The 27,698-nt window shown below is 42.1% G+C and overlaps 1 protein-coding gene across 3 annotated transcripts; it reads right to left on the bottom strand.

Annotated features, from left to right (window-relative positions):
* Positions 1–334: 334 nt before the first annotated feature.
* kmt2d (lysine (K)-specific methyltransferase 2D) lies at positions 335–27,050 on the bottom strand. Of its 3 annotated transcripts, none has more exons than XM_037684870.1 (55): positions 26,889–27,050; positions 24,620–24,702; positions 24,385–24,493; positions 24,061–24,263; positions 23,793–23,902; positions 23,519–23,681; positions 22,958–23,129; positions 22,730–22,844; positions 22,397–22,575; positions 22,046–22,305; positions 21,830–21,943; positions 21,276–21,664; positions 21,077–21,190; positions 20,846–20,959; positions 20,626–20,730; positions 20,358–20,539; positions 19,956–20,120; positions 19,686–19,795; positions 19,531–19,575; positions 19,253–19,441; positions 18,984–19,169; positions 18,780–18,902; positions 17,907–18,028; positions 17,690–17,825; positions 17,505–17,591; positions 17,338–17,415; positions 17,065–17,217; positions 16,719–16,788; positions 16,108–16,346; positions 15,953–16,026; positions 15,039–15,089; positions 13,331–14,944; positions 13,060–13,239; positions 12,417–12,556; positions 10,459–12,218; positions 10,243–10,366; positions 9,620–9,701; positions 9,446–9,512; positions 9,106–9,338; positions 6,183–9,014; positions 5,949–6,098; positions 5,690–5,854; positions 5,418–5,565; positions 5,255–5,336; positions 4,995–5,167; positions 4,672–4,796; positions 4,452–4,587; positions 4,073–4,194; positions 2,617–3,985; positions 2,393–2,529; positions 2,132–2,262; positions 1,527–1,812; positions 1,237–1,310; positions 1,044–1,152; positions 335–940 (listed from the first exon to the last, which is right to left on the bottom strand). In XM_037684870.1, the coding sequence occupies exons 2-55, from the start codon at positions 24,666–24,668 to the stop codon at positions 848–850; spliced, it is 14,538 nt and encodes a 4,845-aa protein (XP_037540798.1). In that variant the 5' UTR covers positions 24,669–24,702; positions 26,889–27,050; the 3' UTR covers positions 335–847. The 3 variants fall into 3 exon arrangements, with proteins under 3 accessions (XP_037540798.1, XP_037540800.1, XP_037540799.1); XM_037684872.1 differs by having other exon boundaries at positions 19,531–19,572; XM_037684871.1 differs by lacking the exon at positions 26,889–27,050 and adding an exon at positions 25,276–25,316.
* Positions 27,051–27,698: the final 648 nt, after the last annotated feature.

Here is a 27,698-nt window from a genome sequence, read left to right as displayed (position 1 = left end):
AATAGCTGTGTTCTTTGTTATGTCACTTGAAGTGAAAGTGCCTTGTCTGGGAGGTGGCCAGGTAGAACAGGAAATTGATTTGACTAGGAAAAAAAAAGATTAAGATGCATCCTGATGCATGCTCAGTCATCCTGGTAGATAAATCTAACAAGGTTGAGTCAGGTCCTCTGGATGCATGCATCACTCTGTGAATAGCAAGCAACCATCAGGGCACTAACGCTCAGTCGTTAGGTTGATGGTCCTTCAGCTAGTTTTGTCCATCTCCAACAAACTGGTTGATCCACCATGAGAAGGTGCCGCTCATAAGACTGAGTTTGTTGCAGCTCCTCAGACTGAAGCAGTCTTTTGGATAAAAGACAAAACGTTTCAACAAAGAAGAACCCATCCAACCTTGTTAGATTAAGATGCATCTTTAGTTCCTGCTTAGCATGGCTTTTTGTTGAAGCTCCAGGTGAGCTCTGCACTACAAGTAATAATGTCAGAGGGTCAGATCATTTGGCAGATGTTGAGGATTGTTTTCCAGCAACTGCAAGCTCACTGAGAACAGGCTCGTCCAGGGAGAGGGGGTGGGGGGTTGATCAGGAAAGGGAAATTCACAAGTCCGAACATCAGAGTCAGACTCCACCATCAAACTGCTGCTGATGGAAGGTGGTCGGTTGGTTTCAAACGATTAATGCTCAGACCTTTGGCTACAAGTGTCAACACTTTAGTCTTTCACTAGTAGAGGACAGTCTTCCTCCATGTCTTTCAGAACAGCTTATGCACTGGCGATGTAGGATTCAAAGGCTTTGGCGCGGGAGTGTTCTGGTACGAGTGAGGGCAACGCTCCATTTCTCCTTCTTCCTGCTTAGTTCATCCACTTCCTGCAATTCCAGGCTCCACAATGGCAAGGGATCTTGTGCTGATCGTCTTCAAAATCAAACTGGTAGTCATAGGTCAGCTGGAATCAGAAAACAGAAACAGTTTACATACATCAAATCTAAAGAAGTAGTAAAATTATGGGTAAATCAAAATGAGTAAACAAGTTTGTTCTTGCAATGCACCTCTTCTCCCCTGGGGATCCTGCGGCTGGAAATGATGATGATCTTGTCTTCTTTGTCAAATGTTACAACCTCAGCGACGCAGTTGGGGGCACAGGAATGGTTGACATATCTAGAAAGGAGAAAATAGTTGGTAACAAAATATACAATACAAAAAGATTTTAAACCAGGGAGTCATGTACAAAGTGATACTAACCGAGCTGGGCCGCCTGTTAGAGTGGCATCTATCACCTGCTCATTGTTGATTCGGAACATGTAGATACCACGGTTCTACCATTGGAAAAACAAACAACTTACTACAACAAATGTTTTTGTTCCAGAACTGAAACCACATACAATTTATTATCATATTTACTCTAAGGTCTGAAATTTGATCCAGCTGTAAAATAGATTTGGACAGCACCCAAACATGTCCTTGTAATATTTTAATCATTATCCCATATATTTCAACCCAATTATGTTTTTTTTTGGTATATTATGAAGTACCTGCAACTCATAGATCTTCTCACGTCGGTTGGCCACCTCATTGCGAATGACAGTCCCGATGTACTCGATGACCATGGTGTGCTTCTCCAGATCCTTTGCGGCGTACAGCCCCAAGCCTTGAATGCGAGATCGTGCGAGGTAAACATTGTTCTTCCACTCGGTCTTTAGACGCCGATACTGAGAGGACTTGGAGTGGACGAACTGCTTGCTATATGGTGTGTTGAGCTCTCCAGTGAAAGTGCTCTGGTAGGCCTTTGACACGCTGGTGCTATTTAGAGTATGAGGCCTTGAAACAGAAAGAAATACTATGACTGGTGATATTTAAGGCATTTAGAAATGCAACACATATGCATCAAGTGGTGACTTATTTGGGATGTAGTCTTCTTTAAATGTCATTTGTTGAGATGCAGATGGGAATAGTACTTCAAGAGCTTCTTGTCTTTTTTTTCTTCTATTTAAAAATATAAAGCTTGCAGCACCGTTTAAAAAAACAACAACAACTAACTCATTAAACTGTAGATGATTCACTCAGTTTGATAATGTACTGACCAGACTACAGTCGGTCTTACGGTTAGGTGCAGCTTTTTGCTATAATAATGCTTTACCTCTTGCACTGTGTGGGAACCTTGGGCTCAGAGCGAGCACAGCCAGTTGGATTTATCATGAGAGGGAGCTCCATCAGAGGGTGACGGCCGTATCGGAATTGGTAGTTCTGGCAGTTCTCCACTCCAGGTAACTTTAACATAAAGCAGTTTTTTGTCACAGAACATCAAAAAAAGAACACATTAAGCCATGACTGGTTTAGTGTGGCACAGTCCATTGTCCTCAGATGAAATCAAATAAACTAAAATAAAAGAAATTCTTACAGACTCCGTGATTCGCATGACAGCATGAACAGTGAGGCCATACATCTCTTCTCCCTTCACATGTTCGGTGAACAGCTTCAACATGAACGATTCTTCTCGAAGTTTAGCCACCTGCTGCACAATCCGTTCCCATATCCCTAGAGACAACAATTTGTATTTGGTCACCGGTCAAGATAGTACAAAATTTAACAGACACAATGAAAAAAGTGTGAACACATTCTTACCCTCTGGTGTTGTGTCCCGAAACTGTAAATCCTCCATGCCGTGCTCCAGAACACGCACCTCGAACAGCGGGCGGCAATCATCTTCACTGATGCGGCAGCGGTAGCGGCATCGCTTGTTGGGCACACGTGTGCTCCAGTACATGCGTGTGGCTTCATAGCCAACAGGAAAAATGGCAGTGGGTGAGTGAAAGTTGGTCATTTGGGAAGGTAGCAACTGGCCGATAGCATGAAAGATGAGACCACCAACACGGAACAGGTGGATGCGGTCACCTCGCTGCAAGATGCTGGCTATCTGCTTAACCTCATCTCGCTCAATGTAAACCCGGCGTAAAACGGCAAACGTACTGAGTTCGTCTTCACTGGGACCCTTCAGTTTATGCTGGGTGCACAACATTGTTTTATCCTTGAAAAACATGCATCGTGCTTTGATGGCACATGCAAAGTGGTACACGTTTGGGCAGCGTAGTCTGTTGCAGCTGTTGGTGGCACCCGTTTTCTGGCAGTACGCACAAAGAGTTCGTAATCCACGACGCAAGGCCACCTCCACGTTGATCAGGGCACCTCCCTGTGTCTCATACACTTCTGTGGACCACAGAGCACAATTAAGGTGCACCCACAGGTCCACATCAATGTTAAGCAAACGTGCAGGACCATCTGTGGCCCCGTCACCCTCTTCGTGACAGAAGCAGCATTTGCGTTTATCCCGAGGAAGCTTTTCGGGTCGAAGAGTGATGCGCAGGGTGTCCATCAGCTCTGACACCTCCCGGCTGGTCTCCTTTTTTGAGCCGCCTTTTCGTATTGAGATGATAATCTGAAGACGCTTCCAGCGAATCCCCTTCCACTTTTTCATTTTGGGGTGTGCTACCTCTTCGTCGGGTGAGAGAGGCCTGCGCTGCTTGACAGCTATAGGGGAAGACTCCATGGTGCTGGGAGAATCCATAGGAGGTTGGGTTTGCTCAGTTACACAGGCCTCCTCTTTGACAGGACTATGATGACCCTCAGTAGGCTCAACAGGATCAGACAGTGCAGAGGAAGTTGCTGGTTCAGTAATTAATTCTAGAGCAGCAGGAGCTTCAGACTCTGTGACATTAGCTGGCTGAGAAGCATCAGTAGGAGAAACCACATGCTGCTCAGGCTCGGTCTTGATCAGGACATGGGTGGGACTGAAGGGAGGTGATGTTGGAGATGACTTTTTGGAAGAATCAGCCTCACTAGCTGTGACTGGTAACGACAGGATAGGCTGTGGAAGAGAAGGTGATGGGGGTAGAGATTCCTCCACAGGTATAACAGGAAGGTGGCGAACGTCCAAATCATTAACGTTGGTAGTGTAACAGTGCTGAACTGGTTTGTCCTCATTCTCTGGGAATTCCTAGGAGAAAAATGCACACATGAAATTGATACCCTTCGAGATAAACGCTCAACAACAATAATACTTCTAAACAGATAAATTACAAACCTGTTTAATAAGTGCCAAAATGTCTACTTGTTTCTTTAGCGTACAACCAGGGAGAGAAACGTCAAACTGCCTCAGCCACTCATCCTGACTGGGCGAGGCACCGTCCTTTGTGCACAAAGAACCTACAAATATGACCAAAGAATTAACAGTCTTTTATTTTGACTGAGAACCAAACTCCTAAATATTTAATCAACAATGTCAAATGTTGATCCTTTAATGAAAACAGTTGTTTTTGGACAAACCAACTAAATCAAGAGGCTTTTGATATAATTATATTATCTACATATATATGACAAAATACTACAAAACAGTTGTGAAACAAAATGCACAGTGAAAACAAAAATAAAAATAAAACTTGAAAGAATATTGAAATATCCACCTGAGTGTCCATGTTTTTTCCCAGGCCCATCCACTCCAGGCAGATCAGCATTTTGGGGAGGGAACGTGACCTCATAAGAACCTGGCATCCTAATGTTGAGCAGCTGAGCCATTGCCATCATTACATGATTGAGTTTCTGGCAAAAACAGAACAAAAGTTTATCCGAATGCGTAAAATCAAAAAGAATAAATATGGACTTACTAAGATGATGATTTAGTACCTTGGCAGCAGCAGGAGACACTGTGAAGGTAACAGACACTTCATTGCTGTTGGTCTTGTCCCAGTGGTTGGATGTGGAAACTACCTTCCCATCAGATGCTTCAACTGGCTTATTTTCTGGAAATGCTGTAAAAATGTATGAAATAATTATTCATTATTTGTTTGACAAATTGTTTTAATGACAAAATGGCATGAAAATTTCATGGCAGACCACATCAAATAAAATGTTCTTGTAACATAATATATCCAACCCGTGACCTGGAAAGGAAGAAGGTGTTAAAATAATGGATGGATGATAATGCAACCCGGAGTGTTGCATATTACCTGGGATAGCAGTGCGAGGTATGACAGGTATGATTGGGGATATTGCTCTCTCTGTATCCTCTTCTTTGGGCTCTCGGAGATTAGGAAAACGTGGTGTTGCGTCTCCTACATTACTCTCGGGAGATGACGCTGGGATGATGCTTTCTTGAGCATCGTCCTCATCACTCTCCATCCTGTTGAAAAGATGTTTCCAGTGTTACATGCAACATCCAAGAAAATATTTGGATTGTACAAGATGGAAAAAGTCAGGACAGCTCTACCTGATATCCTCATTCTGGTTATGTGGTGGCGTAGGGAGGGCTGCTAGAAGGTCCACATTCTTTACTTCCTCTTTAACAGAACCTACATGTGTGATTTTAGTACATTTTGAAATATGTTTAACGGCACAATAAAAACATTCTCAAACACAAAGTCAAAAATTACCCATTGGCTCTTTTGATGGTTCTGTGTTCTTCTGGCCCTCAGAAAGGTCCTCTCCTGTTGTCACACCATTTAGCAGCTTATGTTGTACGGATGGTGGTGGAGTAGGTGGCAAGGAGGATGGGGGCGTTGGAGGGTTACTGAGGTTACTCTGTAAAAACGTAAGCAGTTTGTCATTTATTTCCTGGGACTTACCGTTCGTTTTCAAAGACTTTGCTCTAAAAGTAGGAGTTGACCACAACCAAAACAAGACTATACTTGTGAAACTGAGTTACCTTTGTAAGTAGCTGAGAATAGTAGTCTGGGATGTTGTCCAGCACTGCATTTCCAAATGATCCTTTCAACTGTCCTTTTCCATTGGATGGGCTGCTTCCAAATGGAGCAAAGAGGTCCAGGCTGGCGGTGATTGAAGGCTCCATCAATGGCAGCAGAGAGAGACCCTGGTATATAAATGTTCATTGGTCAGCATAATGGAAAAGACATCATTGGTGGAAAAGAAAAACACTTTTGGAACTTTTTTTTTTTAACATTTACCTGTTTGAGTTGTTTTATTAAGGTCTCAGCACTTTTTCCAACCTCTTCCTTCTTATTTTTCTTTCGTGAATTCGGCCCTTTGTCACCACTTGGCTTATTAATGCGCTTGGGCTTTTGTACGGGAGCCCTTTTGGTTAAAGATTGCAAGTCCTGTAAAAGTTGAAAAAAATACAAGTTTTTCCTTATGAAGAACAGTAAAGTTAAAAGCATATATTAAACTTAAGAAAATCATACCTCCATATTTCTTGGAGTTCCTTGTAGTTTTTGTTCAAGCATAGCCAATTTACTGTTGATGTGACCATTGATCTCATTGTGGATGCCTTCAGACGGCCTCTGGGCGTTAAGCTGAATATTCTTGGTTTTAAGGAGTTTCTGCAGCAGCTGTTGTCCAGTCTCAGATCTAGGACCATGGGGCTCAGAGTCTCTGGATATGTTTCCAGCATTAGAAAAGCTGGAGTTACACCCAGACGTAATCATTTCACACATTTCTCGCTTAATAGTTCCAGGATTAGTCTCTGATGCACCGTCACACTGAACTTCCTTTGGTTCTTGTTTAATGTTTTGCACTACCTTGAATAGCTCCCCTTGTTGTGTGTGAACGTTACTTTCTGTGATGTTTTTTAATTCTTGCTGAACATTCACACCTTTCTGTGGCCCATTAGGGGTAACTGACAATGTCTGAGATGTTTCACAGCTTGATGTCTGAGTTTCTACTTTCAGTCCTGAACAATCAAGAGGACTTTTGGCTCCAGGTGACCTGAGTGGGGATGCCTTAACTTGGCTGTATGGACTGCCCTTCCCAGCTCTACAGTCAGCTACAGAAGGTGAAGAGATATGAGATGAGTAAGGTGAGGCTGGGTGGGCTGGGCTCATACCAAAAGGAGCTCTTGGGGAGTATGCATGGGACGGAGACCCCTGAACTCGGCCTGATGCAGATGCCATTAGTGCTTGTTGTTGATTCTGGTTGGGAGTGGGAGGACACATGGACTGATTAAACATGTGACGTTGTGGATCCCCCGGCGAGCTGACTAATGGTTGTCGCGGAGACGCTGGCCTCACCACTCGACTTTGCTCCATGGGGGAATGCGGCATTGGTAACTGACCCCTGTTCATATGCTGCTGTACCATCTCCCCTGATTGTGGTTGTGGCTGGCCAGGGACCATCATCCCTTGCTGTATCTGAGGACCAACACCAGGTTGCTGGCCAAACATGCCCGATTGCTGATGACTGGCCACAATTCCTGGTTTCCCCATAACTCCATAAGGCATCTGATGGCCCTCCATCCCCATCATCTGCTGCCCGGCCTGTGGAGCTTGTGGTCTCAATTGACCTGGTTGGCCTTGGCCAATAGGCATTCGCAGCATCTGTCCGTGATGGAGCTGTCTCTGTGCTATTATAGCCTGAATGTGCTGTATCTGCTGGTTTGGGGGAAGATTGCGGAGCTGAGGATTCTGAGCAATAATTGCCTGAATGTTGATAGGAGTGCGAATCTGTCCAGGTGGGACATTGGGTCTCTGTGCCATCATCCCTTGCTGCTGAGCTCTCATCATACCCATCATCGCCTGTTGTTTCTGCTGCTGGGCCAAGAGGGCTTGCTGCTGTGAATTAAAGCCCATTGGAACCGACTGTGGCTGGCCAGGACGATTCTGACTCATGATCTGTTGCTGCATGGTAGGATCTGGTGCCTGCTGTGTGGCATTTTGAGTTGTTTGCTGTTGTTTAGCTAATAAATCAACTGGATTCACTTCTTCTTTAATAGTCATCAAGCTGGGTTTGTCAGCATTAAGGGAACCCTGTCTCTGTGGAAGTTGATGTTGCTGCTGTAGAGGGGCACCAGAATGTTGGTTTCCAGTCAAACCCGGTTGTTGTTCGTGAACAGACTGAGGATTTGAATTGTGATGCTGGGTTATATAAACCTGATTTTGATGTTGCTGCTGTAATTGTTGCCGTTCCAGGTCAGACTGATGATCATTTACAGAGCCTTGTTGGGAAATCTGACTGGGAGTGGAAGGTCCACTGTGATGTGGTGGAGTCCTTAAATCAGGGCTTAGAATCCCTCCCTCTTTGAATCCTGAGTTTTGGCTGTCAGTAGATGCCTGTGGTTGGGGTGTATTACTTCCTGCTGAGGGGGAGGAACCCATCTGTGGGGTAGAGGGCTGGGAATGCCCTCCTTGATCCTGGCTAGATTGACTGATCTGTGTCATTTGCTGCTGAGATACAAGCATACGTTGAGCAAGAATGTTCTGCTGTTGTGGAGTTAACTGAGCCTGGGGTCCCCTGAGTCCTGGGTGACCTGGAGATCCAATAACACCTTTCGGACCCATGATCAACTGAGGTCTCTGTTGCTGTAATGACGGATTCCCCATCAATCCTGTCTGAGCTGCCATCATGGCTTGAGAATGATTAAAAGGTTGGCCAGCTGTAAGATTTTGCTGCGATGGAGCCACAGTCTGGCCTCCAACCATACCTTGTGGGACCTGCACCACGCTCTGCTGATTAGCAGTCATTCCTTGCTGAGTGTTGGCTTGCTGTTGGGCCATAAGCTGATTCCCCATCATCCCAGCCTGTGGCTGAGCTATTAAACTGGATTGTTGATTTGGGTGTGGCATCTGTTGTTGGCTCATCATCGCCTGCTGCTGTTGCTGCAGCTTTGCCATCTGCACTCTGTGCTGAAGTTGTCTTTCATGAAGAAGCCTCGGGTCTGCCCCTTGCATTCCAGGCCCCTGGGGGAAAAATGCAGCTGGAGGCCCCGATGGACCAGGTGCCCTTGCACTGCTGGCCCCAAGAGCTGAAGGAGGCTGCATATGTGGTCCTCCTATGAAGGGCTGTCCTTGGGGCATTCTTAGAGGCATTCCCACTTGGGGCATCATGCCAGGGTGCTGGCCCATTCCTGGTGCTCCCTGCTGGCCAATCATCATCTGCCCTGGCATTTTGGGAAACATGTGAGAGGGGGCCCCCTGTGCAGAATGACCTGGAGTAAGAATACCTGAGCTTTGTTGATGCTGCTGCTGTTTGCTTTTGTACTCTGCAATAAGATTGGTGTGCTCCTTCTGTTGCTTGCGCACCTAAAACAAGAATATTTATGAACATAGGAATGCATATGTTGGTGCTGTATAAATCAAAAGGTTTTGCAGAAGCCCACAAAACTCAACAAACCTGGTCAAGCTGTTTCTGAATTTTGCTTTGCTCCTCAGTAACCAACTTCAGTTTCTCTGCATCTGCCTCAGCAAACTCCCTGCCAGCTTTTTTAGCAGTGCGCTGCTTAGCACACAGTGCTTTGCGTGATTTTCGGTGAACTCCAATCTGTTCTTCTAAAAATTTCAACTGCATTTGAAGTAACTGCTGGGTATGAAGAAGCCATTCTTCATATTGATGCTGTTCTGCATCGTCTGTGAAATAGGAGAAACAGTAATCATACTTGAAAAATAGTGAATAAGGTAATACAACATTTAAAAATAACTAAACATTTCAAAGGAGTATTATTAGTAAAACATACTGATGATTCCCTGCACAAATTGAGGAGGGTTGGGTCTTGACTGGGTAGGATCAGGTGTTTCTCCTTCCTAAACACAAGAGTAGATTATTTATGGACTTCAAAAAAAAAAAAAAAAAAATTTTTTAAAAAAAAAAAAAAAAAAAAGCCGCTCACTTCCAAAGGACGACAACATACCTTCAGTGGTCCAGGTGTAATTTGCGCAGGATCTGTGCCAGGGGCAGAGGCCAGCCGTTGAGCAAGCAAAGAAACTTGTTGCCTTAAAAGAAACAAAGAGCAGAGGAATAGGTCAACACATGAATGACGTGTAAACAATTTTCCATTAACCAAGCAAAAAGTTAGTTTATTTACTGCCACGTAATTGATTTTTATGACTCAGTAATGGAGAGTGAACTTACCACTACTTGTTTCCATTCACCTGACTTTGATTTAATCCAACAAAAAAAGCAAAAACCTGAACAATAGCCCAGCTGAAACATGACACTCTCGGCTAGTAGCTGTTTTGGCCAAGTCGAAAAGCTACTATATATTTAGAATGCATGATAGAAAAAAGTGTCAGATTTGTTCATTTTTAGTGGTGTACAATTAATTCAGCCACATGTCTGTCACAATTTCTAACCTCTGATAAGTTATGTGAATTTGACTTATAAAAAAGTGACAGGCCCATTTGAATGTACACTTTTACCAGAAGTTAGCCATAAACCAAAAGGTTTAACCTGAGTTTTATTTTAAGCAATGATGAGCATATGCTCTTAAAGCAAAAGCATTCAACACGGTGTTCAGGTTTTATGCTTAAGTACCTGTTGATGCCAGATGGAACAACCATTGGATCCTGTGCCAACACCCTTTTAATGCCCTTTAAAGCGACCATCTTCGCCTTGGCAATGGGATCCATAATGTCGTCAGCAGCAAATTTGTCCAAATCTGCAACAAAAAATAACATTGTTGATTAAGAAAAGCAGAACATAAACCAAAAAAGCACAATAACACTGAAATTAACCAGTCATTATGTTTACCTTTATCTGGAAAGAAGCTGTTGGCCATCGGTGACTGTTTAACAACTGGCTGCGGTGGATGACCAAGACTTGTGTGCATTCCTGGCTGTCCTGCTCTCATCACAGCCTGCTGCTGGGGCATAGTCATGTGAGGCTGATGTACCATTCCCGCTCCCATAAGCCTTTGCTGCTGCAGCATGTGGGGAGCACGGGGCACCATTCCTGACTGAGCAATCATTCCTGGGGCTGGTGAACGATGCTGATGGTGCAGCAGTAGCTGTCCAGGTGCTTGTAGATTTGGATGTTGGCTTGAGATACCAGGAAAATGTGGAGGAACGGCTCCCTGTTGAAGCGAACTCATCTGTTGTTGTTTCTGTAGTTCTTTCTTTTCATGTTCAAGAAGATCTTGTATGAGAAGTGGCAATTCACCGTCTAAAGAGCTCTCCACCTTTGCCAAATCTACTGCAGGGGAGTGTTGGCCCCCAACATCAGGCAGTCCCAGTGGATCATCACTAATATCTCCATGTGGGGCACCTGGAGGATAACGATCATCTTGGCCTGGCAAGGGGTATGGAAGTCCTCCTAATCGAACAGAACTGAGGGAGGTTGTCTGGTTTTCAGTTTGTGCTGTCTTGGCTGTTGGTGTTCCAAGAAGCATTGACACAGCCTCTCCCATTTCATTTTTAACTACAGTTTGCTCTGACTGCAACTGAGTGGTTTGACCTTTGCCTTCAACTTTAACTTTGGAAGCTTCAGCAGCTTTTGAAGTGGGTGAAAGCTGGGCAGCAGATTCTCTTGCAGCAGTTGGAACTGCTGCTAAAGACTTCTGTCTTGGCTCATCTTTGGCTTTTCCTTCCATTTTAACATGGGCAGATCCAGAAAGCGATGAAGGTGCTTCACTTTCTGCTTCTACTCGCCGCAGCTGGTCTGAAAATACATCCTTAGGGTCACCTTGGTCCAGTTCAGGGTCAGTGTAAGCAAGCAGGTCAAACTCATCACTGTTAAGCAAGTCGTCTAGATGTGGATCATTAGTTTCAAGGTTGCCCAGGTTGCCCAAGTCATCATCACCTTTGTCAGGATCTAAGTCAAGGGCCAGGTCATCCTCATCCTCCACACCTCCATCTCCTGGAGCATTGCCTAGCCCTTCAAGGTCATGCTCTGGCAGTTCCACACGTCTCCCCGCAGTTGCAGCCTGAGGTTCTGCCATTAAGCCTGGCTGTGCAAGTCGATGCTGCTCAGTATTATGAGTGCTTGAATTGGATGTAGCTGCTTGAGGCTGCAAACAAGGCTGTTGTGATACAGAGCCTGTAGTTTGCTGAGGCAGTAAAACTGGAAGACCACTTTGTGGTAACCCCAGTGTTGAGTCACTGGCTCCTTCTGTTTGAAGACCCCCAGCTTGAGAGATAGGATGTTGCTGTAAAAAAGGTGCAGCCATTTCTTGCTGTGGAACAAATAGGCGTGGTCTTGGTTGGGGTCCACGAGCCATAAATTGTGGCCGTAGAGGTAGCCTTTGTGAGTTGTGTCTCAATTCAATGAACTGTGGTGGGGGCCCTTGACCCAGTGGCTGCACAGTCTCCCCTCCATGTCCTGGCATCACGGTGCGAGGATTACCCATGCCATCTATACCTTGAATGTTGACAGCAGGGTTAAGATTGTGCCTTATGCCCATCCCTTCCATGCCAGGCTGGGGTAACCTCCTTTGACTCTGAGCCTGGCTCTGCCACTGATGAGGGAATGGTGGACGAGCAAACATGCCATGAGGTCTAGGTGGCCCAGGCATCCTGCAGAAAATAAAAATGTATACATTCCAATTCAAATTATATCAATAGTGACATATAGCAGAAGTCAAAGGATGTAAGGAAGTTAAGGTGCCTAATATCTATTTAGGTGGTAGCATTTATTTTGTCATACAACTGTGCTTTTGAAGTGATTGCATAACAGAAACAGTACTGGAGCTTCTAATGTGTAATAGTGCCTGCCTTAGTCCACCAGAATCCACAATGGCAGATGTTCCTGTAGGCGGTGGGCGAATAAGCTTGTCATCCATGCCTCCTACAACCACATGCATATTCCCAGCCACAGAAACCTGAGCTTCAGAGGTAGCAGTGACAACACAATCCTAAAGAAAGCAGTAAAAGCAAATTATTTAATTGTACTATTTGTTGTATTTGAAATACTTGAATACTGTCATTTTAAATATTTAGGTCATTCAATTTCTTTTACAGAAATTCTACAACAAAGCAGATGTGTAATACTAACGAAATACATTTCAGTTGTATCATGAAAACGAACAGTTTGCTTTTCTAAATACTTTGACAATATCTTGTGAAAACAACACACAAAAAGATATCAAAGAACCATATGTTCTCTTTGTGCACCACTCTAACAGCATGGTCACTGTCAGATTTTAATTTAAAGTGAATATATATTTGTATATTTTCCTGCATTAGAAGACATGAGCCTGAGAAAAGGCTAACATACAGAAAGTTCTCAGTGCTCTCTGCACTGCTTTCCTCAACTTGTACAACAAATAATAAAGACCTCTTTGAACAATCAATAACAAAATATTAAAAAGGAATTTAAAAAAATTGTAATGCTGATAGCATGCTGCTTAACATGTACCTGTGGATAAGGTGGTGGTGCTCTGTGGGTCTTATCCTGTTGAAAGGCTGTCATCTCTCCTCCAGACCAGCCAGGGGAGGCATTTCCAGCAGCGGCAGCCGCCGCCGCTGCCTCCTTCTCTTGTCGGATTGAATTTTTCTGCTTTTGTTGTCTGATTATGAACTCTCTTAGTTTTTGTCGCTACAAAATAACACAAGAAGCAGTGATTAGTTAAATATTTCAGATAGACACCGACTGTATTTTTGGTAGCTATTTTGGTTAGCTTTTACACCTGTTTGTGTTTCTCTAGTTCAGATGGACTGAGTCCTACTAATGAAGGATCCTGCACTGCTGATAGGTCAGACATCTCTTGAGTGCCTGGTAAAGCTGACTGATGGAGCATCTCTGGAGGGTGAACAGCTGGTAGTTCTTGGGATCCAGAAGTAGGCGGTATCCTGGAGCTGAGGTTTGCGCCCAGCGTCACCTGCGATTGTGGCTGCTGAGGCTGACCCTGTGCCATCTGTGTCTGCTGTTGACTGATTAGAGAAGATCCCGTACCAGGACTGCGACTGAAAGAGGGTTTACCAGAAGGTGGATCCCCTGTAGAACTGTTACTTGAGTGGACTGGAGATGGCTGGTTAGAAGGAGGAGAGGTTTTGGTGCAACTTCCAGCTCCTTCTGGAGGAAAAGAGGAAGTACAAGGGGGTTTGTGGATAGTAGCAAAGGGGTCTCTAGATTGTGGCCTTGAAGGTGGCTTAGAACAAGGTTCTGGAGATTGAAAACGAGGGGTAGCAGGAGACTGTGCAGAATATGGATCATTGGACAAGCCACCAGGCGTGTGGGGCGACTGAGCACTGCCCTGGGACTGTGGACTAGAGGGTACTCTAGGTCCCTGTTCTTGCTTTACTACAAGCGGTCTCTGGGTTCCAAAAGTGCAACCGTCACCCGATTGTTGTCTGGAGGTTAGTGGTGGATGAGTGTGAGGGTCAGAGAAAGTGTGAGAAGGAGACTGCCTATAGCTTTCAGAAGGATGACTAGGGGAGGCTCCAGGATGAAGTCCTCCACTCTCCCCTTGGTGCATTCGAGGAGTCATGGGTGCCTTGAACAAACCAGACCCAGATTCCATCCCAGCAGGAGAACCAGTGGAAAGTTCAGACCCTGCAGCAGCAGAAGAGCACAAAGAAGGTGCACCGATTTCAGCTCTATACTGCCCTGTACTCACAGGCGAGGAGGCCACTGCAGCAGGTGATGGAGATAAACCATGTTCTGACCGTCCCATTCCCTGATGGGTTCTAAAAGGGTCTCCATGACGAGTATTGTGGGATGGTGAAAAGATGGGTGACTCCCCAAGCTCAGTACCTCTTGAACTGGAACTTTCAGGAGGTCCTAGAAGTTCTTGGGAGCCTTGCTGTGACTGTAAGGTATGACCCTGTTCCCGCTGCAGTTGTGATCTGAAGTAGGGGTCAACCTGTTGTGCCCGCCTGAGGGTTCCAGGAGTTCCTGGTTGCATGTCAAAAGGGCCAAGGCTGTCTGGCCGTCCCTGAGGAGGACCCTGTGGGCCGGAAGTAGAATAACCTGAGGAAGAGGCCTGTAAAGAACTGGCCCCAGCATGAGAAAATGGCATGGCTGGGTGTGAGTGAGAATGGGGTGACTGAGATGGAAGTTTGGCCAGAGGATCTGTCCTGCTGTCAGCTGATAATGGAGTCTTAATAGGTCCATCTGGAAAAAATACAGAAGACGATCCAGAATCTGGAGGGAAGGAAAATTGACTGTCCGCTGAGCTTGGATGGGAAGAAATTGATGTAGAGCCTGAAGGTGGAGGAATCTGGAGATGCAAGCTCGGTCGTTCTCCTTTAGCACGGCTAGGTTCTGTTTTGACGGGCCTGCAGACCTGACTCTCTGCCTGCTGTTAGAGTGAAAGTGCAACAAAAAAAAGAAAAAGAAAACAGTCAGAACCTATAGAAAATAGAAATTCAGAAAAATTGTATATAGCAATTTACCTTCTGTGCCTTGTTAATCCTCTGAGCTGCTCTGTTATCTTTGGCCTTTTGCTGTAATTAAAAATATATATATAAATGAACTATTACTTGTTCACCTCTTTGACAGAAACAGCATTAAACTACAAAAACCTCATAAATTATGTTGGTTAAACATAAAATGACCCAACAGCTGTCAAAATAAGTGCTTTTTCTTTCTATGGTTTCGATTTGAATTTTTACGCTTCTAACAATTTCTCCATTATTAAATTTGTTTGGAGGTTAATGCAGCTCCAACTTTTCACAAATGCAGCAAATGTTGCTCGTTTTCATTTACTCTTCACTAAATTTCCTTCCCCAATACTTCTGTTGACTCATCCTTACAGCATTTAGTCACCTTTTTTGAAGAAGAAATAGGAGAAAAGCACTTTACACGTTTCACTTTTGACATGGCAGCTCTGATTGTTCTCCCGTTTACATCTGGGGGTTATTTTACAGACTCCATATGCTATCCGTCACACACCGAAAATGTAAGAAGTGTACTCGTAAAAATTCAAATGTAAATAAATGACTCATAATTGTTGGCAACAAAACAAGACTCAGCTGATTTTGTTAATTTATTACAAACTATGCAGTAGAGTTTTGTTAATGAATTGTGTATTTAGATGTCATTTTTATAACAGATGATACATATAATTTTTTTAATAAAAAATATTGGGGAAAAAAAGCAAATTTTTACAGCTGTTATGAATTTAATCTACAAAATTTGTAAGATATTTAACATTTTATTATTGATTTTTTCATTCCTGTATTTACAAATTACTAAGATCACCCAATCCTAATCACCAAAAACATATCTAGTTTTATAAAAAAAGGAAGTACAGCAATCTTAAAACGTGTAAAATCACCAAGAACACAATGATGTATTGAGAACCTACCAGATATGGAACCTTGTCTGTAGCAGACACCTTCCTCCAAATTTTCATTATTTGCTTGCAACGATTTGACCAGTCTATGATAGAAGACATGATGAGCAACTCACGAACAGTAAAATAATAATGTGTACGTTGGTGTGACATTTTCTCTCACTAACCTGGATAGTCCTGTTTAAGAGTTGGGAAGTTGGTATTGGCATAAAGAACAGGAGAAATGGTGGAGAGCTCTCCCAGCTCCTCATCCTTTTCCCAGCGTTGGAGACTGCGCTGGTTGTAGGACAGCCCGTCACCTTCTGCCTCTGTGGGAGTGGGTGGGGAGGAAGGGGTTGCTGGGGTAGAAGGTGTGGCCCATGGACTCTCCTCCCCCCCATCTGGACTGAACAGTCCTCCTCTATCTCTGTACAGCATAGAAATCAATTTATTTTTGTAAATTCAGGACTGGTTGATCCACTATGAGAAGGTGCTATTTATAAGACTGAGCTGAATACAGCTCCTCAGACTGAAGAAGTCTTTCGGATGAAAGACGAAACATTTTTACATTTTTTGTTTGTTTGTTTTTTGAACCCGTCCAGAGGACCTGACTTAACTTCTTTTTTTTTTTCTACCTGGATTATTGAGCATGCATCAGGGGACTGCATTTGTACTTCTCTTGACTGGACAAAGTAAAAAAAGAACTAATCATCTGTTTTTTAAAACATGTCATAGAAGAACTAGTGAATATAAATTGGTGTAAAATAAAAATCACTAAGCAATTTAATATAGGCCTTACCGCATATCAAAGAAGGGTGATTGAGAGAGGCCAGGAAAGGTATCCATCATTCCCGTGGAGGGCAGAGATCCTGCAAGACAGTCTGCACTTGAATTCCAAAACAAGCCTTAGTTGGACTTTTCTTGTCCACCCATTCCAGAACCATACATTAATTGTATTTTCAACAAAAAAAATTTAAATTAAAATTTGTTTTTAGCCCTATAACCATGTCTAGTATTTCATAAAAAATAAAACTGGTATTCTAATGAGCAGACACTTAAAAAAAAGAAAAAAAAAGTGTTGTCAAAGCAACCAGTAGACATTTTAAAGGTTTTAATGATAATCTGCACGTATCTCTTGTACACACCTGACAAGAGAGCTCTCTGTGGCACTGTGCTATTTGGTTCGCCCTTGACCTCCAAGATTGGCTTCATGGCCCCCAAAGAGGAGCCATCTTGAACCCCAAGAACCTTCCTGAAGAACTGCTCAGAATCCTGATTCTCCACTCCCTGTGGAAGACCTGTTACACAAGAACAACAACGTAAAACAACATCTTAAAAGAAGAAAAACAACTCTGGTATTTGCCTTTTCTTTCTCCGTTACATACAGCTGATGAAAAAACTTAATCCAAGGGAATTACCTTCACCTTTTTCTGCTTCAGAGTCATGGGGATTAACTGACATCTGGTCCTTTACCAGCGAGGATGTTGCAGGGATTCCTAAAATTGTTTAATTTTTTTTAGCCAACTTCAAATGATCAAGATCACAAGATTAAACTTTTGATCGCAATGTCAAAACAGACACTTACCTGCACTGTCTCTCTGAGCCTTGGGGGCTTCACCCCCCTCTTGCTTGAATGGAAAATTGCCCTCCACAACCTGATCCTTGGCATCAGCTACAGAGAAAAGCACAAGTTACTTTATAGATCTTTTCCACACCTTGAATTACAAATACTTCAAAATACTGCATCACTGCTCAAGATTAAGTTCTTACTCTCGGGGTTAGCAGTTCTGACCCCTGCTGGTGTTGGTAACGAAGGTCGAACAAGGCATGTACCTGTCCTCTGCCCTGGGGCTATCATCATAGATTTCTTACTCAAGTCTATTAATGTCTTCCCAAAAAAAGCCTCCTGCAATAAATAAAAAAATAGATCACAGGATGCATTAGTATTAATAACTGTTTAGGACATGGTCATAGTGAGACTACAAACCTGAAGGTATGTTGGAAACATGTCCTCAAGTTTGCTCTTTTTTCGGCCCCGACGTTTTTTGGCCTGTTCCTCACCCTCCGATGGTTTGGGATCCATTATATTATCTGTGTCCGGGTGAGGTCCTGCCCATAAAAAGCCATGACACTCAGTTTTATACATTTCATTTTTAATGCATTAAATTATGCTGCTTAGTAAGGACGTTCAAACATCTCTTATATTTTAGCATTTTATAAATGCTACTACTGGTAAAGATTAGGTAAGATAGATGAAGTTTTAAATGAATATTTTATTGCACCTTTGGAAGAAGCAAGTGGTTTTAAAATAAAATGAGGATCAGTTTTGTTGTGTTACTTTTAGCATTGACCCAAATGGAGTTTTTTGGAATAGAAATCTATTAGAAAAAAAACATCTAAAGTGGCTAAACCTTTTTATAACATATCTTCCAAATGAACTGGTTAAAATAAGTGTTTAAAACAAAAGGATTAAATTATTTATTAGCTCATTATGTCTAGCAACTGCAATTTTTAAATTAATATTTTGATATTTATTTCTAACCACAATTTCATCATCTTTCAAAATGTTACAAATGTGAAATATTTTGAATGCAAAAATAATTTATACAAATATACCAGCAAAACAATGTCCCTTCAAAAATTTCTGTTGTGGGTAATCGGATTATTGCATTGCTGTTTTGGTTTGAAAACGTTAAGCCTACAGAACAGCTTTGCATCTCATAATTCTCTAGACCACCACCATAACAAATGTAATAATTTAGTATTCATTTAACATATTCTTTATGCGCTATTTGTGCCCACTATAATAATAAACACAATGTCTAAGTTGGAGAAAACTAAAAAATCAGTCACCACCCACCTTCTTCAATGGTTCGCTCGATTGGCTGTCCATCTAATGTAGTTTCTCCAGCCAGCTGAGCAAAAAACTCTTTCTTCATCCGAGTGTGACACTTCCTTTGTCGCACCATGAAACCCCCAATCCCTAGTAAAATGTGTCAAACATAGCAGTATTTTATGATTGCAAAGATATCAACAATGATGTTATAGGTTGTGACAAGTTTACCAGGTCTGTAAGGTTTCCGCTTCCTTTTTTTGCTGTCATCTGTCTCTTCTGCCCCACCTTTAAGACCCTCACAGTCAGCCATGCCTTCAATGCCTCCTTCTGCACCAGCATCCCTCTCACCACCTTCTCGGTCAGGACTTCCTGTTGGCTCCAATTTGGAGTCACAATCCATTGGTTCCCCACAGCCTATTCATATAAAAAAATAAAATCACTTAAAATAGGTCCTCTGACATGTTACTGACAAATGAATGTGAGAAAAGCGCACAAACCTTTTCCCTCCTCTCCTTCTCCATCAACCTCCCTCATATCCATTCCATCAGGACCGCCTTCACAGCACAAAGTGCCAAGACGAGATCGACGTTGCCGTCTCTTGTGCAAAGGGGACATAGAGATGCTACGAAGCAGGGACATGCCCGACTCTGTCAACCACACCCCCTCCAGTCTGTAGAACTGGGGCTCTGTAACATGACATTGTCAAATCAGAGTAACTCACAAGAAAACAAGATATTCACACAGTAACAAGGAATATAAAGTAAAATTCACTTACCTGGCTCTTTGATCTTTATTGAAGCCATAATGGCTGACTCTACTACTGAGAACAATGAATGTATGCAGGGAGTGAAAGTAAGAACAAAAATTGTATAATCAGTTAATATTAAGTCCATAATTTTTGTTGTGAATATGTGCCATTTTGAGACTCACCAACAGGTTTTGGAACATAAGGGGAACAAGATGTGCATGCAAAGCCTTCATCAGAAGCTTGCTCCACTTCATCCTCTGTATACAGACTCTCACAGACAGCATGGACCCATCTAAATGAGCACACAAATATAGCAATTCACACTTTTCAGCAATAAAAATGCTATGCAATAATTCATAAAGTGAAAAAAAACCATAAATAATCCATTCTCTGTTTGTGTTCATAAGCTGCAGTTTCATGAATTTTTAAGTTTCCGTGTGTGAGGCACTCACCGATCACAGTACTGACACTGCAGCAGCAGCTCCTCTTCCATGAAGTTTTCTCGGCATACTGGACAGGTGACGAGGCTAGCACAAGGTCCACAGTGTGTGTAGTTGTTCTGCCACTCACAGTGGAAGCCTGGCGAGCTGGAACCACACTGAACACAGCACACACACCTGGAGAGAAAGAGTCAGGATCTCTTACATTTATCCAGCTCCAACGAAAAAACAAAAAAAGCAGATACATGTGAGCAATGTACCAGCTATTAAAGAGGCAAAGCAATGGGATTTTGAATTGTTAACGCAGAGCTGCCATACTGTTTTACATAATATGTAAATTTACATGCATTAATTTCCATTTGACCCAATTCAAAAGGTACAAAGATGAGTACTGTACACTTAAAAAGTATATACCATTTGCACTTCCAGCCACCCTTTGGTACAGTGTGCAGGGGTGGGTCCAAGCAGTAGGTATGATAGCTGACGTCACAGTCATCACACAGCAGCAGACGAGAGGGGTCTGACGCCTTTCCACACACTTCACATACAATACACTCCAAACATCGCCAGCCTTTACGAAGCTTTGTCTTTGTAATCTGCAAAAGATGGATGATATGCACTCTGACAAAGTGGATAATAAAAAATAAAAAAAAACACAACCTAAGTATAACACTGTTCTTACTTTGCTGTTGACACAGTAAGGATGGTAACACTGGGCACATTGAGCACAAGCCAGCAACTGTCCCTCTACTCCCTTTCCAAAACTGCCACACACAACACACATATCCTGAAACGAGGGGGAAAAGTGAAAGTCAAATTCAGGTTACATTTAAATCCAACATCATGCAGCTCTTAAAACAGCAAACAGACAAACTATTTGGACACATCAATAGGAGGTTCACCTGGAGCAGGACAAATTTATCAGTGTTTGAGAAGAGAACCACTGTGTTCTGCATGGTGTCATCTTCATCATCATCTTCCTCCTTGCTTAGCCCAGTGTCTGAAGTCATGCTTAGCTGAGGGGGACAGCAGATATGCCAAAATATGTAATTTCATACAACAAAAAGCAAGTGATTACTTGTATCACATTAAAGTTAAATGGAAATGTATTTCAACAGATGAATAGTATTCACCAAAAAGGCGTCAATGCAAGACGCCATGGCTTTGAGTCGTGACCTCCCACCTCGCCCTCTCCCCGCACCACCTCCTCGAGGCCTGCGCTTCCCAGGAAAACTATTGCTTCGCCCCTACAAGTTAAGAAATAAACATAAAGTGACGTTATCATTAGAACATATTGAAAAGAAAAACACTGAGCCGTAATGGTGACCTCACCTGTTTGACTCTTGAGCGTCCTGGGGATCCTCTACGTTTTGCCTTCTCTCTGTCACTTCTGAAGGGTTCAAAAGGAAGCGAGTCATCGGTCTCAGTGAGGTTATCAGTGTGTGAGTGGCCAGTTGGTACAAGTCCAAATTCCATGGAGAGCTGAGGATCAGGTTCTCCCGGAGAGCCAAGGAAGCCGCTGCTGCTTTCATCTCCGTGGCTCATATTGGACATTTCATCCAGCAGCAACTCTGGCTTAACTTCTTGAAGTTTCTGCTTTATGTCCAGATTGTGTCCTTTAATTTGTTCATATTCATCGTCCTCTTCTTCTTCCTCCTCATCATCAGAGTGGGGAAGTAACCGCCCCTCCATATCCATAGCAGAAAGGGAGTCTTGTGTGTCTGCAATACAGAAAGGGAAGGAGAAAAAGCTCTTTGTTTTATTGTTGTTGTTTTTTTTTAAATGCAATTATCAGCATCATTGACTTATATGTATATTATTAGTAATAGCACAAAACTACAAATTTCCTTTGTGATCATTTTAACATATGTATGATTTGAGTTTACCTGTAGACACAAGTGAAGCGGCTGGCATCTCACAAGTCAAACCTTCTGCTGCTGTCCGTGACTCTCCCCCCACGGTTGTTTCTTTATAAGCTGTTGTGTGAGCTGCAGACTCCCCTAGATTGAAAAATACATATAGCAAATTATTTTAGAAACTGAGATTATCACATTATTCCAACAAAATACAAAACAAGAATTTAAGCTTAGCCCTCAACATACCCAAATCCATGGGGGTTTCCTTTTCAGGTTTATTATGAGCAAGATCCAACTTTAATGTGCCTTTCTGTTCAGATGTCACTTCTGAAAAATCTGCTCTGTTTTCTGTGAAGGTGTCAGTCTTTGCTTGGATTGTCACCTCCTCTCTGGTTTGCAACTTCCCTGACTGAGCAACAGGCTGCTGATGATCCTCTTTGCAAAGCGAGCAAATAACCTTGGCTTCTGAAAACTCTTCCGATGATGCACATTCACTGTGCATCCATCTAAGAAAATCAGAGATCACCATAATTATTATATTAGAATAGGAAAGATGTAACCATGCATGGTGACAACATCTACTGTTATTAAACTAACCTGTGACAAATACTGCAACACTGAAGCACAACAGAAGGGTTGGCAGTTTTGCTGCACACACAACACGTTGAGCTCCGTTGATGCTGGCATCCCTCACACACACTATAATTCTCGAACCACTGGGCTGAACCCGGTAGCACCGATCCGCGGGCACCGCACTCCAAACATACACGACACCTCTGACGTAGTACAAATCATAAAAATTAAAACTAAAAACTGACAATGCATGTAACAAAATCTCACCAATATGTCTTCATTTTAAAAAGTTGTTCCATTTAAAAACCACATACAATAGTAAATCTTTGTAAACATAAAGTTAGAAAAGTGTTTTACTCTGCATTTCCAAGGGTCAGAAGGAAGAGAATCCATAGCTGGCTGGAGACAGAATGTGTGGTAGCCCTTATCACAAGCATCGCATACCAACATTTTGGAGTCTTCGCCTGGTTGTCTACGAGTATTAAGCATTGAGAAATAACATTTAAGTACAAGAAAGACAATTGCCTTTAAAACAATAAACAAAACATGATATGCGAGTAGTTTAACTTGAGAGTACAAGCTCACCTGCAGGTCTGGCACACTTTACACTCTGGGCACTGCCATCCTGCTCGCTGAATTGGTGTGGCACCAATTTCCAGACAGGAGGCATGATAATGTAGGCCACAACCCGTGCAGAAAAGCAATTCTGTGAGCTCCCCAACCGAGTCACACACTGCACACCAAGCCTCCTCTCCAGCTACGTATAAGATAAGATAAAACTTTATTGATCCCACAGGAAAAAATACACAAATGGAAATTAAAACATTAAACATTATTTGAATGATAATCACTATGAAAGTTACATATTAATAAATGAATAAATGATAGCAATCTGTGAGAATTTAGGTTAAACATAGTAAACTTTTTGAATTAAAAAAATGCTGCAATAGCTTCAGATCAAGTCTTAAATGAGGATGCATTGTCATTTTGTAAAAAAATAAAGGATAAATACACAGCTGATAAACCATGAAGTGCATTATATCTCTTAGGGAAAAAAAATCCATATTTTTTTAATTCAAATCTTTGACAACTTATCATCTCCTCATACAAAATTATATAATTTCAGGAAAATACATCTGATCTTACCCAGCTCTTCTGCCTTTTCTATGTGCTCTGGGCAGAGAAGAACCAACTGCTTCATGGACTGGAAGGATCCACTGGCTGCTGAACATGGGAAGTGGTAGAATCGTGAACAGTCCTCTATGTGGCATCGTATGGTTGCACCCAGCCTTTTGCAATAATCACAAAGCTGAAACAAAACAATGATAGCAAGCATTATTTACTTGTATAAAGGGAGTGTGTTGATTTTTAATTATACACATTATACCATCTATTCCACATCAATAGATGTTACACTTACTTGCTGTGTCCCTGAGATAATAGCCTTATCCACATTCTCCAGCTCTTCATTCTCTGTTCCCTTTACCTCTTCTGACCATACTGCACACCAGTGGTGAACCCAACAACCCCCTATTCATTATAAAGCCAAACATTAACATAATGCCAAAAAAACAAACACAGCAAATATCCACATGGTTACTACTTGAATAAAATAATTTGATTATAATGATAATAAGATCATATTTCATTTTAACACACAAAATATAGTAACACATTCTAAGTTCAACCTGAGTCATCAAAGAGTGCAGAAAGACAAGAAGAGTCAGAAAATCCAATGGAAGACAGGTCATCATTTCCAGGCTCTGGCAGTGGGAAAGATGATGGCTTGAGAGGAGGCCGCTGAGAAGACGACCTAAAGTGCCGCAGTTCCCTCTGTCCATGCAAACTTCGTTCCACACAATTACAGAGTGCACAGGCACAAGCACTCTCTCTGTTCAAGTGCACACACACACAAATAAAAACGTAAAATGAGAGGTTTGATTTATTAACAGAAACATGAAGGGGGGGGGACAAGAATATCTGTTTTTTTTTTATGTGAATAAATAGCATACATAGATGATGAAGAAGCTGCAGTAACACCAGACTCATCCTCTACAGCAAGAGATGCCTTGGACGACTCCTTTGGAGAAACTGGCCGATTTGCAGAGGCACTGTCATCAGCTAACCAACAGTGGAAAAAAAAGGAAATTCAAACATTTGGTGTACTGTCTATACATCATATGAAACATCAAAACCTTTTAGCTTAGGTTTTAAAAAACAATGTACAAAACATGCATAAAATAATACCTGTTGGTTCAGAGTCATTCTCTTCGCAGTTTGATTTCTGCTCGTCCATTCCCCACTCTGATTTTGACCTCTTTTACAGAGATCTACGATTTAAAAACATGCACAGCTTCAACTTTCTGTCAATCAAATGATTGTTCATCAACACTGCTTACTAGATACAACCAATCTGAGTGAGTTCTTTGGAAATTGGCTAATGTCAATAAGCCACTTATGATCACTGTACGACCGAGAAAAAAAAGGTCCTAAAATACAACAAAAATCTCAAGACTTATGATTTTCTTATAAATACACAGTTGGTTAGTATCCAGGTTCAACCTTTAGATACAAAAAGGACTCGTTTACTATAAGATCAATAAATTATGAATGACTGTTTTTCATAATAAAAAAATAACCTCTTTAACGCATCTTCCATCTGCAAACAATACAAACACCCCCATCGAGCCAAAAGTGCTTTAAACCTAAACAACAAAGCAGTGGTAGAGTCGATACATTGTGATGGCTTCAGGTTGGACCTGCATTATTTTCTTGCGTTGATCGGAACACGTTTGTATTTATCAATGCAAACGACATTTTACGCAAACTCACAAAAAATAGCGCGAAGGTTACATTGCGAGAGATCTATCGGAAAAATATCTGTAACAATTCAACTTATTCACCGAGCGATGCATAATCCAAGACGATGAAGACCGCCGTGAGCAAAAAATCACAGGATGGTAGAGCTAAAAACTGCGTTTTGATGAATAAAACAAGCAGAAATCGGGGTACACAAAGAAAATACAACTTCCGTAAGTAGAGCTTCCTGTTGCAGCAGGACTCCTTCCGTGTAGAAGCTCGTCATTCGCAACTTAGTTCCGCGGTGAGATTTCACGCCTTTTACAAACCGCTGTCACACAAACAATGAACGCCGGCTTGATTTTATCCACAACAATGGATGTTACAAAAGTAAAAAGAGGAAAAAAAGCGAGTACAATCATCGAGTTATGCAGTCCAGTGGAGTATATAGTTTTTTAAAACGCAAACTCAAAGGTGACCGTTTTATGACGGATTACAAAACAATTATTACGTCGTAGAATAAAAAAAAAAGACTCATTTTTATTATATGCATATTTTGTAACAATTCATTTTAAGTTTCTTAGAGGCGAATGGATGCAAATCTAGACCTTTGTGCTTTTTGCAGCATCAAATACAATTATCAACATAGTTTTTTTTTATGATGCACGGTGTAAATAAAGTAAACATTATTAAATTTGCTGAGACAATAAAACAGACAAACGGTGACGAGCCAGTAAATTGTATTTAAATTAGGAATCATTCGCTCAACAGTAAATACAATGTAATAAAGAACAATGGTGTAAGGGATTTTTGAGTGCAGCTGCACAAAATACAATAGTAGCTAGTTCTCAACCGAAGTCGCAGTGAAGACCTTGATTACACACAAACTGAAAATCAGATGTGCTTTTAGCTTTTGCAAAGCTATGTTCTGATCCTACATCCACAACTTCCACAATTAAGACTCAGCAATGACTAGATTAGCTAATTGTACGAGTGCTGAAAGCCTTTGAACACGATTGTTTTTAGTGTTATTTTTGTTTTCCGGGACAAGAATACTGAAACGCATTTCTCAGCTAAATTACCAATGTCAAATCCAGGCTCTCCGAACCCAACTACTACTAAATATGCTTGACTCTAAAGTTGCTCGAAGCGAAAGTAATGACACAATGTCCATCTCGTCAGTGTGGCAAATTCACTGGTTGTTGTAATGTTAATAAAGAGTCACCATGATGTTTTTCAGCACCACGCTAAAAGCTACCAAAATCTTGTAATAACAGAATAAGTACAGCACCGCGCACCATTTCTCAACGTAGACAGCGACTTTAAAGGGTTAGTATTACCCAGCAAATAGACACGTCCATGTCACTGGTGACAAATGGATACTGAAAAGCTACTAACTGCCAATGGTGACGAAGCAACAAAGTACCCTTAAGAGACCAGACTATGTAAAACTGCATTACTCACAAGCACATTTACTTTAGAAACGCATCAGCTGCGTTATATGAACATCAAAATGTGGATACAACCAGTGTAGAACTACTAAAAGTGAGCATCTAGATGACAGAACTAGCTTTCCAGCAATTAGATGTATACAAACGGTCCGGGCTTGCAGCTAATTGCTACATTTAGCAGAGCTAACACCGGTCTAAGGTCAGTGCCTTTAGGTGTGTATGTTTGCAAGGTGTAAAAAAAATCAAGTTAAATTTAAACTACTCACCTTATGAAAACAATGTAGTCTCCTGCATCAGCAAAATCCACTGAGCCACACAGCGTCCAGAAACGCTGAGGGTTGCTTCATTTTATGTGTCGGGACTAGCCGGTTGCTGCGCTGAGAGTGGGGGAAGTGCAAGTCGGCGGAAGGCAGGCTGTGTTGGCTAAACCAGATGTAGAATGATGTTACCAAATTAAGTAGCAGCTGGAGCTTTGTATCGAGTTGTCATAAACAGTCGGGGACCTAATAGGCCCAAGCACAAGTCTTCGTCCGGTCCAAAAAAAAAATGTTTCCCGGGGCTTCACGCAGTGGCTCCTCGATTTTAGCTCTAAGGCTAACATTAGCTAGCTTTAGCTATGCTCTGGAATCTCGCTCGAGCTTCAAGTTTGCATGAAATAGTTTCCGGAAACGGCCGCATTAAACTTTGTTGACGCGTCAGAATTTATCCTTTCCTTGTAGCTTTCGGCCGACAGCAGACTTTCATCTGGGTATTTCTTTTTTTAATCTTAACTTTTTATGGGTACCCTTGTATGGGTCACTAGCATCTACTTCGTTTCGTTCCCACACGGCTGTTCCGCTAAGCAGCTAACCGCTGCTAGCTAGCATGCTCGGTAAGAACTACGTCAAAAAAAAAGTATTTAATGCAAACGAACGAGCACAAATTCTGTTTTATCGGTGCATATTTGCAAATGCGTTGCAGCTCCAAACTTAACAATGAGTAATCTTCTTAGCGGTCAACTCATTTAGCGCACTGGGTTTTATTTAGGTAAGCGCAATCACTAAAATATGGTGGCTATTTAGATATTAGGTCATTAG

This window comes from Nematolebias whitei, chromosome 11 (assembly GCF_014905685.2).
Source record: "Nematolebias whitei isolate Nwh7 chromosome 11, NemWhi1, whole genome shotgun sequence".
NCBI classification, from domain to species: Eukaryota; Metazoa; Chordata; class Actinopteri; order Cyprinodontiformes; family Rivulidae; genus Nematolebias; species Nematolebias whitei.
Note: the sequence above shows the minus strand (reverse complement) of the source record. Positions and strands in the feature narration are given on the sequence as shown.